The sequence below is a fragment of the Rhinoderma darwinii genome, chromosome 5 (genome assembly GCF_050947455.1).
Source record: "Rhinoderma darwinii isolate aRhiDar2 chromosome 5, aRhiDar2.hap1, whole genome shotgun sequence".
Taxonomy (NCBI): domain Eukaryota; kingdom Metazoa; phylum Chordata; class Amphibia; order Anura; family Rhinodermatidae; genus Rhinoderma; species Rhinoderma darwinii.
This window is the reverse complement of record NC_134691.1, coordinates 418,146-435,308: the sequence shown is the minus strand read 5'-3', so window position 1 is coordinate 435,308 and position 17,163 is coordinate 418,146. Positions and strand designations below refer to the sequence as shown.

Genomic DNA, 17,163 nt, shown 5'->3' with positions numbered 1-17,163 from the left:
TGAGTGGTGGCCCCTGTACAGTAGTGAGTGGTGGCCCCTGTACAGTAGTGAGTGGTGGCCCCTGTACAGTAGTGAGTGGTGGCCCCTGTACAGTAGTGAGTGGTGGCCCCTGTACAGTAGTGAGTGGTGGCCCCTGTACAGTAGTGAGTGGTGGCCCCTGTATAGTAGTGAGTGGTGGCCCCTGTACAGTAGTGAGTGGTGGCCCCTGTACAGTGGTGAGTGGTGGCCCCTGTACAGTGGTGAGTGGTGGCCCCTGTACAGTAGTGAGTGGTGGCCCCTGTACAGTGGTGAGTGGTGGCCCCTGTACAGTGGTGAGTGGTGGCCCCTGTACAGTGGTGAGTGGTGGCCCCTGTACAGTAGTAAGTGGTGGCCCCTGTACAGTAGTGAGATTGTGAGTGGTGACCTCTACAATAGTGAGTCGTGGCCTCTGCACAATAGTGAGTGGTGGCCCCTGCTCAGTACTGAGTGGGTGAGTGCTGGCCCCTGTTCAGTAGTGAGTGGTGGCCCCTGTACAGTGGTGAGTGGTGGCCCCTGTACAGTGGTGAGTGGTGGCCCCTGTACAGTGGTGAGCGGTGGCCCCTGTACAGTAGTGAGCGGGTGAGTGGTGGCCCCTGTACAGTAGTGAGCGGGTGAGTGGTGGCCCCTGTTCAGTAGTGAGTGGTGGCCCCTGTACAGTGGTGAGTGGTGGCCCCTGTACAGTGGTGAGTGGTGGCCCCTGTACAGTGGTGAGCGGTGGCCCCTGTACAGTAGTGAGCGGGTGAGTGGTGGCCCCTGTACAGTAGTGAGCGGGTGAGTGGTAAATCCTGTACAGTAGTGAGCGGGTGAGTGGTGGCCCCTGTACAGTAGTGAGTGGTGGCCCCTGTACAGTAGTGAGCGGTGGCCCCTGTTCAGTAGTGATTGGGTGAGTGGTGTCCCCTGTACAGTAGTTAGTGCTGGCCCCTTGTCAGTAGTGTCAATAGAGTGGTGTCCTCTGTACAGTGCTGAGTGGTGGCCCCTGTACAGTGCTGAGTGGTGGCCCCTGTACAGTAGTGAGTGGTGGCCCCTGTGCAGTGGTGAGTGGTGGCCCCTGTGCAGTAGTGAGTGGTGGCCCCTGTGCAGTAGTGAGTGGTGGCCCCTGTGCAGTAGTGAGTGGTGGCCACTGTGCAGTAGTGAGTGGTGGCCCCTGTTCAGTAGTTAGTGCTGGCCCCTTGTCAGTAGAGTGGTGCCCCCTGTACAGTAGTGTCAGTAGAGTGGTGGCCCCTGTACAGTAGTGAGTGGTGGCCCCTGTACAGTGGTGAGTGGTGCCCCCTGTACAGTAGTGAGTGGTGGCCCCTGTACAGTAGTGAGTGGTGGCCCCTGTACAGTGGTGAGTGGTGGCCCCTGTACAGTAGTGAGTGGTGGCCCCTGTACAGTAGTGAGTGGTGGCCCCTGTACAGTATTGATCGGGTGAGTGGTGGCCCCTTATCAGGCTGTGTCTGGGTGGATGTCATTACCTAGTACAGGCAGCAGGGGATTAATGGGCACACTTTCAGTGGGTGAAGGGTTAACGGCTGGTCCGGGGAAGCTCTTGTCCTGTGTTTGGGGCCTTCTCTGTTTTTAGAGCCCAACCTGGCGATTGGCGGGCATCCCGCAGTGTGTATAATTAGTTGCCCCCGACAGGTGGGAGGCATCGAGTGACCCTGTGGAATGAGGCCCCCGACAAGTGAGTGCGCACCACTCCTTCCTTCACCTTACTTGACACGTCCGTGGCAGCAGGTTGTTGCCGTGAACCCCAGAATCCTCCTGGTGCCAGCCGTGCCAAACACCATCCCTCCCCCCACAGTGCGTCTCTCATTAACCCCCTCTCTGCCTATAACCTCCTGTACTAGCAGAAAATGAGCAGTATCCCGGCACATTTCGCCAGCTGCTGGTGTAAACCCTGGGGGCTCAGCTGCTTTACTTTAACCCAACTCTCCCGGTTTTCACTTTCGCCTTTAACCATTTCTTTGTCTGTCATGAATAACTTTCACTGACCGTCACAGCTAAAAAAAATCTCCATTCAGCCATGGGAAGAATGTATTCCCACCCATGTGGGTGCTGTAAAAAAACAAACGGGCAAATAGGCCTAAAGGTCCCGGAGCTGTCCTTTGTGGCGGTGTCTTCACTTGGTGGCATTTCTGCTGCTCCCAGGACATGCTGATAGTTGTAGTTACACAACAGCTGGAGAGCCTCAGGTTTCAGGTTGATGCAATATAGTGAAGGTTGTGGTGACCGGTCCAGTGCTGGGCAGTGATCAGTATGGGACCCCAGACTCCAGCATCCATAATTCAGGGGGCACTTAGTTTTCCCTACATCAGATTACAACAGTGCCTGGTGTAAAGACGACATTTCCCAGACTACAAATCACCAGAGCAAGCTCTATGCAGACACTGAACAAACATGCTGGGAGATTTCAGCTCTGAAGCTGCAGAATAGTATAATACAGGATATAACTCAGGATCAGTACAGGATAAGTAATGTAATGTATGTACACAGTGACTCCACCAGCAGAATAGTGAGTGCAGCTCTGGAGTATAATACAGGATGTAACTCAGGATCAGTACAGGATAAGTAATGTAATGTATGTACACAGTGTCTCCACCAGCAGAATAGTGAGTGCAGCTCTGGAGTATAATACAGGATATAACTCAGGATCAGTACAGGATAAGTAATGTAATGTATGTACACAGTGACTCCACCAGCAGAATAGTGAGTGCAGCTCTGGAGTATAATACAGGATATAACTCAGGATCAGTACAGGATAAGTAATGTAATGTATGTACACAGTGACTCCACAAGCAGAATAGTGAGTGCAGCTCTGGAGTATAATACAGGATATAACTCGGGGTCAGTACAGGATAAGTAATGTAATGTATGTACACAGTGACTCCACCAGCAGAATAGTGAGTGCAGCTCTGGAGTATAATACAGGATGTAACTCAGGATCAGTACAGGATAAGTAATATAATGTATGTACACAGTGACTCCACCTTCAGAATAGTGAGTGCAGCTCTTGAGTATAATACAGGATGTAACTCAGGATCAGTACAGGATAAGTAATGTAATATATGTACACAGTGACTCCACCAGCAGAATAGTGAGTGCAGCTCTGGAGTATAATACAGGATGTAACTCAGGATCAGTACAGGATAAGTAATGTATATTCACAATGACTCCACCAGCAGAATAGTGAGTGCAGCTCTGGAGTATAATACAGGATGTAACTCAGGATCAGTACAGGATAAGTAATGTAATGTATGTACACAGTGACTCCACCAGCAGAATAGTGAGTGCAGCTCTGGACTATAATACAGGATGTAACTCCGGATCAGTACAGGATAAGTAATGTAATGTATGTACACAGTGATTCCACCAGCAGAATAGTGAGTGCAGCTCTGGAGTATAATACAGGATGTAACTCAGGATCAGTACAGGATAAGTAATGTAATGTATGTACAGTGACTCCACCAGCAGAATAGTGAGTGCAGCTCTGGAGTATAATACAGGATATAACTCAGGATCAGTACAGGATAAGTAATGTAATGTATGTACACAGTGACTCCACCAGCAGAATAGGGAGTGCAGCTCTGGAGTATAATACAGAATGTAACTCAGGATCAGTACAGGATAAGTAATGTAATGTATGTACAGTGACTCCACCAGCAGAATAGTGAGTGCAGCTCTGGAGTATAATACAGGATATAACTCAGGATCAGTACAGGATAAGTAATGTAATGTATGTACACAGTGACTCCTCCAGCAGAATAGTGAGTGCAGCTCTGGAGTATAATACAGAATGTAACTCAGGATCAGTACAGGATAAGTAATGTATGTACACAGTGACTCCACCAGCAGAATAGTGAGTGCAGCTCTGGAGTATAATACAGGATATAACTCAGGATCAGTACAGGATAAGTAATGTATGCACACAGTGACTGCACCAGCAGAATAGTGAGTGCAGCTCTGGAGTATAATGCAGGCTGTGGCTCAGAATCAGTGTAGTAAGGTTATGCTCCCCAGTATCTCCTGCACTGTGTAGAATAGACGTTTCCATTGACTTCAATAAGGAAAATGAAAATAAAAGATTAATCGCAGTGGATCAGTTTTTAATACAGAATTTGCAGTAATGGCTTTCTGTTATTTTCCTTGTGGGGTAATTAAAGGGTGAATGATTTTCTTTGATAATTTTTTATTTGTTTCATGTAGGGTCACAGTGTTTTTTTGGGGGGCGAAAACCTGCTTTGAAAAAGTGATGCAGGGCTCCGTTCCAGTCTCAGAACTCCGTCTTGTAATCAGACATATCTCTAATTGTTGTTTTTTAGCATAACTCGGTCAGGTGTGTTTTCTCCCTTTACACACATCGTTCTCTGTCAGCAAGCAGAGATCTTAAAAATAGTTGGGAATTGGGATTCAATGATGAAGCTTTATTTTATAAAAATTGAGAACCCTATTAACTACTGATGAGGAATTCTGTACTACCGGTCACCTTGCACCCTGCAGCATCCCCTACGCCTCTAGGGGGTGCCGCTGTTCACCACTGCTCACAGATCTGCTCCATTTTGCCCCTATCCAGCAGCGGTATGGTGCTACAGGATCTCTGAGCCCCATTGGCACCGGGGTGATGGCGTTCTCTGTCACACGGGAGCCTCTGCTGTGTCACCGGTGGACGCGGTGTGTATACGCCGGGTGGGAGGGTTATTTATATACATATTTGGCGAGCCCTCGGCTGCCTCGCAGTGTGTTGTCTGTGCTTGGCTTGCGCAGCCCCTGACTAAGCCGATAGACGTCTCGCTAATTATGTCATTCAGAAGTTATCAATCAAAATATAAACGACTTCAACACCCGACGCTGAGCCCCAGAGACGGGGAAGAGATCCAGCAGAGATCAGCGGCATCGCCAACTATAACTCCCAGCATGACTGGCGTCCCCAATTTTGCACTTTAATGGCGGTGTTCATCCAGCTGCTGTTCTCCGCGACAGGACAAGTTGTGTATTTTGTCTTCATGTTTTGTATCTCTCTTTCCTGCAGTGTAAGAAGAAGCACACCCTGCTGTGCCCCGACTACGCCCGGGACGGCAAATGTCCTCAGGGTTCAAAATGCAAACTGCAGCACCGCCAGAGAAAGCGACGACTCGACGTGACGGCTCAACAGGAGCAGACGCCGACCAGCGCTAAGCAGAGACGGAAGACGCCGGACCACGCCGGGTAAGAGAGGACGTCCGAAATGTATATAAAACTAGGCGTAGTCCATAACAACCAATCAGAATCCAGCCGTCATTGCAATGTAATGCTATCAAAGAAGCTGATTGGCTGTCACACCAACCCACCTGACCCTGTGTATGTTGCAGAAAACCACCAGCGACCGTGTTTTCCGGTGACCACCCTTCTGCCGGCGATGACGAGCTCCCGGGTAGCAGCGGACTCCACAACTGTCCCTCATTCATCTCTCTGAACTGCTCCTCCGCCAGTGAGGGGACCCCGATATCCGAAAGGGTCAAGTCATCCGAAAACTCAGGTAACCGTAATATAATGCCAATCTATTCTGCCGAACGGTGCAATCCGGTAACGCCACCTCCCGCTCCTGAGACCTCATTATAGGACACGCAGATTTACAGGGGACACATGCCAAAATGAAGAACGACACCCCGGTTACCGTTGCTATTACGGTTAAGGGGGGATTCAAGTCTTCTGTAATGAACACTTAATCATTGCACAACAAAAAGTTTTGTAACTTTCTAATAGACTTTGTGTTTCAATTACTTTTTAAGATCTCTGCTTGCTGTTGATGAATGGAAACGCTTTCCGTATACATTCAGGGGCGGAAAATTTGCTCTGATCACGTCTTCTCACCCAGGGACAGGGCTCAGTATAGTACATCATATCCAGGCAAGTTTTTAGCCTCAGTAAATAGACTCATTCATTGTTGACATACAGACAGCAAGTAGAGATCTTAAAAATAATGACGAATTTAAACACAAAATAAATTAGAAGTTGCAGAACTTTTGATTATACAGTGATTAAGATTCATTTACAGAAGACTGGACCGGCCCTTTAAATTTTAAGGGTTTGTAGTCCAGATTACATAGGAATTGTCCCTTGCTCCATGAAGTTATTTACAGTGGACCCCCCTCAGTGGACCCCCCCCCCCCAATCCTCTGATACATTGAAGCCGTATAAATAAGAGATAAGAGTTTGAGATTTCTGTGGAGTTCACCTCTAAGTTTGACTTCTCTCCTCACTACCTCTGGAGAGTGGCGCGCGGCTCAGCCCCGACCCTGTGCTCGGTGTGTACCATATGTCTGCCTTATAAATAATTGAGGTGCAGGACGGGGCGAGAGCATTGCGTTGCTCCATGTATTCCCAGCGACAGAGCGCGGACCCCCAGACTTGGAGGAAGGTCAGCTCCCCTCCTGCTCCACTTATCCACCTGGCAGAGCCTCCTGTGCTGGGAGTACTAAATCCTGGGCAGGAAGAAGTGGGATCTCTGCGAGGGAACCTGCCTGTGAGGAGACAGCTGTAGTCAATCCCTCGCGCCGCATGAGCAGCCAGGTGTATCTCCCAGGACTCCCAAACTTCTCGTGTCTCAGAGCCTTTCAAGTGTCTGCAAGTAACGTCACCATATCACGGCAAGTCAAACTTCTAACCCCTGAAGCCCCGGCCTGAATAATAGCAGCTGTGCAGGTATTTGTAGTCTTCTTTCTCTAGCGTTAAAGGCAATTATGATCCATTGTGAACCAGGAAATTTTATGACGGTCCTGTACTGATCCTGAGTTACAGCCTGTATTATACTCCAGAGCTGCACTCATTATTCTGCTTATATTCCAGAGCTGCACTCACTATACTGCTGGTGGAGTCACTGTGTACATACATTACATTACTTATCCTGTACTGATCCTGAGTTACATCCTGTATTATACTCCAGAGCTGCACTCACTATTCTGCTGGTGGAATCACTGTGTACATATATTACATTACTTATCCTGTTCTGATCCTGAGTTACATCCTGCATTATACTCCAGAGCTGCACTCGTTAGTCTACTGGTGGAGTCACTGTGTACATACATTACATTACTTATCCTGTACTGATCCTGAGTTACATCCTGTATTATACTCCAGAGCTGCACTCACTATTCTGCTGGTGGAGTCACTGTGTACATTACATTACTTATCCTGTACTGATCCTGAGTTATATCCTGTATTATACTCCAGAGCTGCACTCACTATTCTGCTGGTGGAGTCACTGTGTACATACATTACTTATCCTGTACTGATCCTGAGTTATATCCTGTATTATACTCCAGAGCTGCACTCACTATTCTGCTGGTGCAGTCACTGTGTACATACATTACATTACTTATCCTGTACTGATCCTGAGTTACATCCTGTATTATACTCCAGAGCTGCACTCACTATTCTGCTGGTGGATTCACTGTGTACATACATTACTTGTCCTGTACTGATCCTGAGTTACATCCTGTATTATACTCCAGAGCTGCACTCACTATTCTGCTGGTGGAGTCACTGCGTACATACATTACATTACTTATCCTGTGCTGATCCTGAGTTACATCCTGTATTATACTCCAGAGCTGCACTCAATATTCTGCTGGTGGAGTCACTGTGTATATACATTACATTACTTGTCCTGTACTGATCCTGAGTTACATCCTGTATTATACTCCAGAGCTGCAGTCACAATTCAGCTGGTGGTGTCACTGTGTACATACATTACATTACTTATCCTGTACTGATCCTGAGTTACATCCTGTATTATACTTCACAGCTGCACTCACTATTCTGCTGGTGGATTCACTGTGTACATACATTACTTTTCCTGTATTGATCCTGAGTTACATCCTGTATTATACTCCAGAGCTGCACTCACTATTCTACTGGTGGAGTCACTGTGTACATACATTACATTACTTATCCTGCACTGATCCTGAGTTACATCCTGTATTATACTCCAGAGCTGCCCTCACTATTCTGCTGGTGGAGTCACTGTGTACATACATTACATTACTTATCCTGTACTGACCCTGAGTTATATCCAGTATTATACTCCAGAGCTGCACTCACTATTCTGCTGGTGGAGTCACTGTGTACATACATTACATTACTTATCCTGTACTGATCCTGAGTTACATCCTGTATTATACTCCAGAGCTGCACTCACTATTCTGATGGTGGAGTCACTGTGTACATACATTACATTACTTCTCCTGTACTAATCCTGAGTTACATCCTGTATTATACTCCAGAGCTGCACTCACTATTCTGCTTGTGGAGTCACTGTGTACATACATTACATTACTTATCCTGTACTGATCCTGAGTTACATCCTGTATTATACTCCAGAGCTGTACTCACTATTCTGCTGGTGGAGTCACTGTGTACATACATTACTTATCCTGTACTGATCCTGAGTTACATCCTGTATTATACTCCAGAGCTGCACTCACTATTCTGCTGGTGGAGTCACTGTGTACATACATTACATTACTTATCCTGTACTGATCCTGGAGTTACATCCTGTATTATACTCCAGAGCTGCAATCACTATTCTGCTGGTGGAGTCACTGTGTACATACATTACATTACTTATCCTGTGCTGATCCTGAGTTACATCCTGTATTATGCTCCAGAGCTGCACTCACTATTCTGCTGGTGGAGTCACTGTGTACATACATTACATTACTTATCCTGTACTGACCCTGAGTTACATCCTGTATTATACTCCAGAGCTGCACTCACTATTCTGCTGGTGGAGTCACTGTGTACATACATTACATTACTTATCCTGTACTGATCCTGAGTTATATCCTGTATTATACTCCAGAGTTGTACTCACTATTCTGCTTGTGGGGTCACTGTGTACATACATTACATTACTTATCCTGTACTGATCCTGAGTTATATCCTGTATTATACTCCAGAGCTGCACTCACTATTCTGCTGGTGGAGTCACTGTGTACATTACATTACTTATCCTGTACTGATCCTGAGTTATATCCTGTATTATACTCCAGAGCTGCACTCACTATTCTGCTGGTGGAGTCACTGTGTACATACATTACATTACTTATCCTGTACTGATCCTGAGTTACATCCTGTATTATACTCCAGAGCTGCACTCACTATTCTGCTGGTGGAGTCACTGTGTACATACATTACATTACTTATCCTGTACTGATCCTGAGTTATATCCTGTATTATACTCCAGAGCTGCACTCACTATTCTGCTGGTGGAGTCACTGTGTACATATATTACATAACTTATCCTGTACTGATCCTGAGTTACATCCTGTATTATACTCCAGAGCTGCACTCACTATTCTGCTGGTGGAGTCACTGTGTACATACATTACATTACTTATCCTGTGCTGATCCTGAGTTACATCCTGTATTATACTCCAGAGCTGCACTCACTATTCTGCTGGTGGAGTCACTGTGTACATACATTACATTACTTATCCTGTGCTGATCCTGAGTTACATCCTGTATTATACTCCAGAGCTGCACTCACTATTCTGCTGGTGGAGTCACTGTGTACATACATTACATTACTTATCCTGTGCTGATCCTGCGTTACAGGAGATTTTTCCTCCCGCTTTCCTGGTTTTCTGTCATGATTATTATCTCCATGATGTCATTGTGGTTATTATTTTGTCTGATTCCCAATATTCCTGTGACCCGGGTGCCGCTTTTTTGCACCTTTTATATGGCGCCCACATAGGCATCTGAATCCTGAGATGACGTCACGCATTGTTGCATCTTTTAGTCTTGGCCGGGTCTATAGGACGTAATATGCAGCGGCTCAGAGATCCTGACCCGTGACCACCAGTGTAACCCTTTCCCTGCCGACTGCTTATTTCTGCCCCATTGTATTACTATAATTGGAGTAATGACCCCCTCCCCCTGTATTTCTGTGTCCCATCTTTAGGTCTCCGTTACGCTGCCCGCACCCCTGTGGTGGTAATAAGCGTGCGCACCAATGCAAACCATTTCATTTGCGTGCTAATTTAATTAGAAGGCACCCATTTCAGTTAATTTGCTCTGGAAGACGGCGGCAGACTCCTGGCATGAACAGCTGTTCCCGTCTCCCCCGACGAGCGTTTAGGGCCCTACAAATGGCTCCGCTCAGCCTTGTTTGGGAGAAAGAAGAGGATTTTATGGACTCCAACGATCGTCTCCGTAAACACTTTACAGCTCTGCGCGCGCCGGAGCGAGGATTAAACCCTCAGCAACGCGACGGGCCGCAAATCTGCCGCCATACGGCCGTCATTTCTTTGCCATATTTCACAGTCGTAACGTTAATGGAACACGCGTCTTTAAGGGCTCCACTGAGCACGCTCATCCCGCGTCCACAGCGGGCCAGCAAGTTTTGGGTTTTGAGCAAGACATTACTCGTTTAACTCTTTCTGACGCGGCTCCGGACGAGGCTTCGTTTCCTCGCTTTTACATTGTGACGACCTCACGGGCTGGACATAGGAATGGCGCAGATGGCCGACATTAGAGTACAGATTTGTAGATGGCGGTTATCGCCCAGACTGATGTGGCGCTATAGGGACTTTTTGGTGTCCATATTTGTTTCTGTAGGAGAAAATATATATGGGGTTCACCCTACTGACGATAATTACAAGGTCCATGTTATATTTTTAGTCGCCGCGTCCTCCCACAATTCCATGCACCGCAATACTCCCTTATCTAGGATGGATTTAATACTCTGCTCATCCAGAGCCTCCTGGTTCATGCATACAATGCTAGAAAGGCAGTGATGACTGACACTTAATAAGCAAGCGGGAGAGTATAGTGTATAGCGTATCGTTATACGCCAAATTTATTAATCCGCTCTGCTATATTTAGGAAAATGGGCAATACTTTGTCAAAAGTGGGCGTGGTTATCCAGGAACGGACGACGATGTAACTTACGTTTTGTTTTTTTAGCCCTTGTATCGATGTACAGCGGACGTATGTCAGTAACTTACTACTGACGTAGCGGCTCTCCGGGAGTGTGACCTCCTTCTCCAGGCCAAGCTGCATGGAAAATCTGAAGGGTGTGACCCTCACCGGATATGTAAACGTGCGTACAATGCGGTGCGATGGCCGTCGGCGCATAGTCTACTGCGCTAGTCATTCAGTCAAAACGGCGGAAGCCTTACACAACGGAGACAAACGGAAACCATTGGCAACGGATCCATCATAATTTAAATCAATGGTGATGGAATCAATGGTGATAGGAACGGAAACATACGTTTTCCGGTTCTGTCAGTCAGGGCTCCGTTCCGACGGAACGTCAGGACGGAGCGCTGACGCAGATGTGGACGTAGCCCAAGTGCAATGTCGACGAGTTGGAAGCCATTCACGCATGTTTGTCTTTCCTACAGTCATTGATACATTGTGTCCCGCTGGGTCTTGATTGATACAATGTTTACGTTTTATGGAAAATCCGCTGTATAGGCGTTCTACGCGCCGACGGCCATCGCACCGCATTGTACGCACGTTTCCTTTTACGGTGAGGGTCACACTCTTCAGGTTTTTCATGCACCTTGGGCTGGAGAAGGAGGTTATACTCTCAGAGAGCGACGGCGTCGTTGCTGAGACAGCGCCTGGGAATGGGGCGAGAACTTGTGAAACGGCTGTGAAAAGTCAGAGGGTCGTCTGACAGGGAGCGAGGGGAGAGCAGCATGGGGGAAAGAAGCGGCTGCGCCCGGCTCCTCGTTATCACAGAACTAGGTCACGCCGAATCCCACCGTCACAGCTCTGCTCATCCGCCATGATCCGGGGCCGTACAAGGAAGGAGTTCATAGAGCAGCGCTCAACAGACGCAGCCACCGTTAACGGCACATTTACCATTAAGGATTATTTTTTCGTTGTTTCTACAAAGTCCCAGCTTGGCTGAAGGGCGTGCTGAGACTTGTAGTCCCACCAGTGTCAGGCGGGTGCACGTGGCCTGTATCACCCTTATCAAGCTGCTGGGACACAATTTACATTTTCTACCAGGACCCCCTCACCGTCACTTGCTAGCTATAGCACTGCTGCCCTCACAGGAGGTAGTAGGGTCTTTGTGGCCCCTGCGGGCTCTGGGCCAGTGACTGTAACGTCTGTGTGCCGTGTGGACACCTCCCCCGCCGTTACGTAATATAGCCAGCCTACAATGAATTATAAGTCGGTGTATAAGTAACAGACCCCGGTCTTCCAGGTCCTACGGAGAAATCCTCCCCTATGTCACAGCCGGTAGATCTGCCTCTGTATTCGGGTCCTGCAGTTAGCTCTGTGAGTTATGGCCGGGCCCCTGACTGCGCTGGATAAGCATTGATGGGGCCCCCCGCTGTTTGTGACTTCAGGGCTTAGTGAGCAGCTCAGTGCGGTAAATGAGGCAGAGCTCCTGCCGAGCAGTAACGGCGATGCCGGCTCAGAGCCAGATGGTGACAGCGGCGCCGCCCGGGGTTCACGTTCTCATTCTTCCCATTCTCTGGTTCTACTCGCTCTTCAGCCACCGGCAGCGCCATTGTTAGTATATCGGTTCTTCACACTAGAGCCGTCTACTTCTGACTGGGGATAAGTGAATGTACGCTCAGCGGCGCCAAATACACGATGTGAAGGGATTAGACGAGTTACAGCGTCTAGACGGCGGAAAACCAGTCATAAATACGGTGAAAAGATTCTCCTTGTGTACAGTGATGGCAGCGGCGCATGAATAGTCTCCGATCTGCGGAACGCCGGGGTCGATCCATTTGTCACAAATTCCGACAAATTATCTGATCATTATCGGATCTTCTGCAGGATACAGGGACCTGCGCCAGAGCTGCGGGATACAGGGACCTGCGCCAGAGCTGCGGGATACAGGGACCTGCGCCAGAGCTGCGGGATACAGGGACCTGCGCCAGAGCTGCAGGATACAGGGACCTGCGCCAGAGCTGCGGGATACAGGGACCTGCGCCAGAGCTACGGGATACAGGGACCTGCGCCAGAGCTGCAGGATACAGGGACCTGCGCCAGAGCTGCGGGATAGCCCCTGGGTCACATCTCTCCGGTGCTGCGTTACGTTCCACTACCTGCATGAGCAGAATATCGATATCTCTTAACACCTGGTTATGAATATCCACAGCTACCAATCTAAACAAGCAAAGCTGCAGTGTAAAGCATGAAACATGGACAAAGCAGCAGTCTGAGCCCCTGATGAGACAGGAGGTGGATTTACGACTTCCGTGTGGCACAATATACAATGCAACAAAACGGCAGACGTCGATCAAAGCTGTGCCCTAAAAGAGCTGAGCTGCAGTGTAAAGCATGGGGGTGGCAGAGTTGTGCAGCATGGGCCTCTGGTGGTAGATTTCAGACTCTAATAGACAATGCAGCTAAGCTGAAGTCCGCTGTATGCTAATGAAGCAGAGCTGCAGTTTAAAGCATGGGAAAGGATAGAAGCTCCATAGGAATAGTTTTTAATATGAGACATCAATGTTTTCAGTTCGCTGGGATACAAAACCATGTCCAGCATCTTTAGGGGCCACGTCCCTGTTATAACATGTAGGGTATACCCGCGCTGCACACCCAGGGGGCTATTCACACCACTCACGGGGTAAGTGATGCCAAATGCATGAGGCAGCCAGTGCCACGTTGACCACTTTGGTGAAAAATTGCGCAGATGCCTCTGCGTCGTAACGTGTCGGCCTGAGGTTCTGTTCACACTTGCGCTGCGGGGCTCTGCTCAGGTTCTATTACGGTTTCCGCCTATTATGGCAGCGCTTTTCTTCTTGTCCAAATTACGGACCTGCGATGGACCCTATTGTAAGTCATTGGGGTCCGTCAATCACCGTTTGGATCCCACAGTAGATGTCGCCCTATGTCCCAGCGTGACCGTGAAGCCGTAGTGTTGATAGACCGGGCCCGTCCCTCTTGGGCGTTTTGCCACCCTGGTGCCAGTCGTTATTCCTCTGCCAGGAGAACTCATTTTTGTATGGATGGGAAATGAGTCGTCTGTCAAAGCTTCTATGTCACGCTGCAGACAGAACACCCGTCTCCGGTCGTGCCCATATCACTGCCCCGGTGTCCTCTGCTGCCCATGATAAGGACAAGGTACCCAGCTTTTCCAGAATCCTCATCCCAACTTTCTACTATCCATCGCTCTGCACTCCTGAAGACTTTGTGCCAATGTATTAAACAGTAAGCCGCTATAGAGCCCACAGATCATCATTGTAATTGCAGAGGAAATTTATACACCATTCAGGGTGATCGGAAAGTTTGGTGACAACCCCAAGGGCACTAGGAGAAGGCCAAGATAACTTAGAAGAGGCTGAATAGAATTTCAGGATACAGTAAATACTGACACTTAAAGAGGCAGAACAGTAGGAGAAAAGGGAGCGGGGGATGCAGACAGTGCAAGTCTATATGCCATTTAGGATCTGCGGAAGCCGTCTGACAACCTCTGTGGGCATCTTCTGGTCTGTTACACTGGGAGATGGCCCGGTGTATGTCTATACTTTCTGTTTACCGGCCTGGGGTGTAGCCATGGAGGGCAGAGGTGGCAGTGATTACGATCTCCCCTCCTGGGGGCCCACAAGTAAGTGATCAGCAGATCCGTATGCAGCAGGCACAACCACCCTGTATCTCTGAGATGGCTACAATGTATCTGTCCCTGATACCCGTGTATCGTCCTGTGCCCGCCTGCTTGTGGTGGAGCCTGCTTGTGGTGGAGCCTGGTTGTGGTGGAGCCTGCTGGTGATGGAGCCTGCTGGTGGTGGAGCCTGCTGGTGGTGGAGCCTGCTGGTGGTGGCGCCTGCTGGTGGTGGAGCCTGCTGGTGGTGGAGCCTGCTGGTGGTGGAGCCTGCAGGTGGTGGAGCCTGCAGGTGGTGGAGCCTGCTCGTGCTGGAGCCTGGTTGTGGTGGAGCCTGCTGGTGGTGGAGCCTGCAGGTGGTGGAGCCTGCAGGTGGTGGAGCCTGCAGGTGGTGGAGCCTGCTCGTGCTGGAGCCTGCTCGTGCTGGAGCCTGCTGGTGGTGGAGCCTGCTCGTGCTGGAGCCTGCTGGTGGTGGAGCCTGCTGGTGGTGGAGCCTGCAGGTGGTGGAGCCTGCAGGTGGTGGAGCCTGCAGGTGGTGGAGCCTGCTCGTGCTGGAGCCTGGTTGTGGTGGAGCCTGCTGGTGGTGGAGCCTGCAGGTGGTGGAGCCTGCTCGTGCTGGAGCCTGGTTGTGGTGGAGCCTGCTGGTGGTGGAGCCTGCTGGTGGTGGAGCCTGCAGGTGGTGGAGCCTGCAGGTGGTGGAGCCTGCTCGTGCTGGAGCCTGGTTGTGGTGGAGCCTGCTCGTGCTGGAGCCTGCTGGTGGTGGAGCCTGCTCGTGCTGGAGCCTGGTTGTGGTGGAGCCTGCAGGTGGTGGAGCCTGCAGGTGGTGGAGCCTGCAGGTGGTGGAGCCTGCTCGTGCTGGAGCCTGGTTGTGGTGGAGCCTGCTGGTGGTGGAGCCTGCTCGTGCTGGAGCCTGGTTGTGGTGGAGCCTGCTCGTGGCGCCTGGTTGTGGTGGAGCCTGGCTGTGGTGGCGCCTGCTCGCGGTGGAGCCTGGTTGTGGTGGCGCCTGCTCGTGGTGGCGCCTGCTGGTGGTGGAGCCTGCTGGTGGTGGAGCCTGCTGGTGGTGGAGCCTGCTCGTGCTGGAGCCTGGTTGTGGTGGAGCATGCTCGTGGTGGCGCCTGGTTGTGGTGGAGCCTGGCTGTGGTGGCGCCTGCTCGCAGTGGAGCCTGGTTGTGGTGGCGCCTGCTCGCGGTGGCGCCTGCTTGAGCATCTGTCACTCCTAATCTTTGGCTGCGGCTCCCCACAGGTGAATAATTGCAGTTAACACCTTCAGTGCTGGGTGTTAGTCTGGGGCATGGGTGTTACAGGGCGAGGTGATAAAGCGCTTTATTGTACATAAAATCGCTGTGAAGTCATGAAGCGGTGGCGCGCCGTTTTACACTAATGGGGTAAGAGTGTGTGCCAGCCATCTAATCTCTGTGAGCAAAGGCAGCTACACTGTGCAGCTAGACTGGCACCAGAGACTGTACCATGCAACAAGACTGGCATAATGGGTAGAGGATCTATAGAATGCAACAAGACTGGCATCAGGGGCAGAGTCTGTTATGGGGGAACTGTGGTTGTCCCTTTTTTGGAGGCATCTGGAGCTGTCTCTGTTATGAGGCTCTGTAGCTAGTACTCCTATGGGGCAGTGTGGTTGTTTTGGGGGTACCAGTGACTGTATATAGTTTCCTGGGGGCTGTGACTGTATTTGGGAGACTGTTACTGTTTTGGGGTTTCTGTGGTTTTCACAATTATGGGGTACTGTGCAAAGGTATGGTTTATAGAGGCTCAGTGACTTTGCCTAGCAGCTTTATGGCGGTGCACTGTATTATGGCGGTGACTGTTATGGGGTGCTATTGTAATGAGGACGATGTGCCCGAAAATGTGTGTATTCTAGGGGAATTCTAGTGATGTTAGTGAGGTTTACATTGACCGGATCTACTCCACCTGCTCTAGTAGCTCTATAAACCCATTGTCATACACCCTATTAGTGAAATGTGGGATATCGGTGGGGGGGGGGGGTCCTCTGTTCAGGATCCTCATCTCTTGGTCAGAGTGGGGAGCGGTTACATAGAGCGTCTCTCTCTGGAGGACCTCTCTTGTATTACACAGACCGCACTTTGATATGAATGGACACTGTGTGATGCTTCATTTCTCCTGCAGTGGCGCTGCAGGAAATTGAACACTTACTGCCAGGTATACCACAATTACAGCTGATCGCTGGGGGTCCCAGCAGGGAGAGACTTTGTGATCAGTTTATTGTTAAGGAACCCTTCTAACAAGTAGGGATTGTCCAAAGCAGAGAACCCCTTTAACCACCTAACAGTTTATCGACTCTAGCGGTGATCTGTCCTAGAGCAGCTTGAGGTTGGAGCTGCATATACTGTACTTGCAACCCGCTTTTTAGCCTGTGTGGAGATGAAGAGCGGGACCAGTGGGGGATTTGCAGACGACATGCAGGGAGAGGAGAGGGATCTGTGATTCTCCTGTCCCTGTATGACTCCAGATGACTCCAGGCGAGGTATAACACGGACTTGCTATTTGATTGTAACAGAAAAGAGGAGCAGGGCAGTTTATTGGCTCCACGACCTGACCGTTTAACCTCTTGGATGCCGGATCTACAGTATAGA

At 49.6% G+C, this 17,163-nt stretch overlaps 1 protein-coding gene across 1 annotated transcript in view; it reads left to right on the top strand.

The window, feature by feature from the left end:
• The window catches only part of ZC3H3 (zinc finger CCCH-type containing 3), a 157,061-nt gene that overhangs the window by 127,247 nt on the left and 12,651 nt on the right, over positions 1-17,163 (top strand). The window contains exons 10-11 of the mRNA XM_075827927.1: positions 5,027-5,202; positions 5,346-5,512. Coding sequence (XP_075684042.1) covers positions 5,027-5,202; positions 5,346-5,512 — 343 coding nt within the window. The remainder of the gene's footprint in view (positions 1-5,026; positions 5,203-5,345; positions 5,513-17,163) is intronic.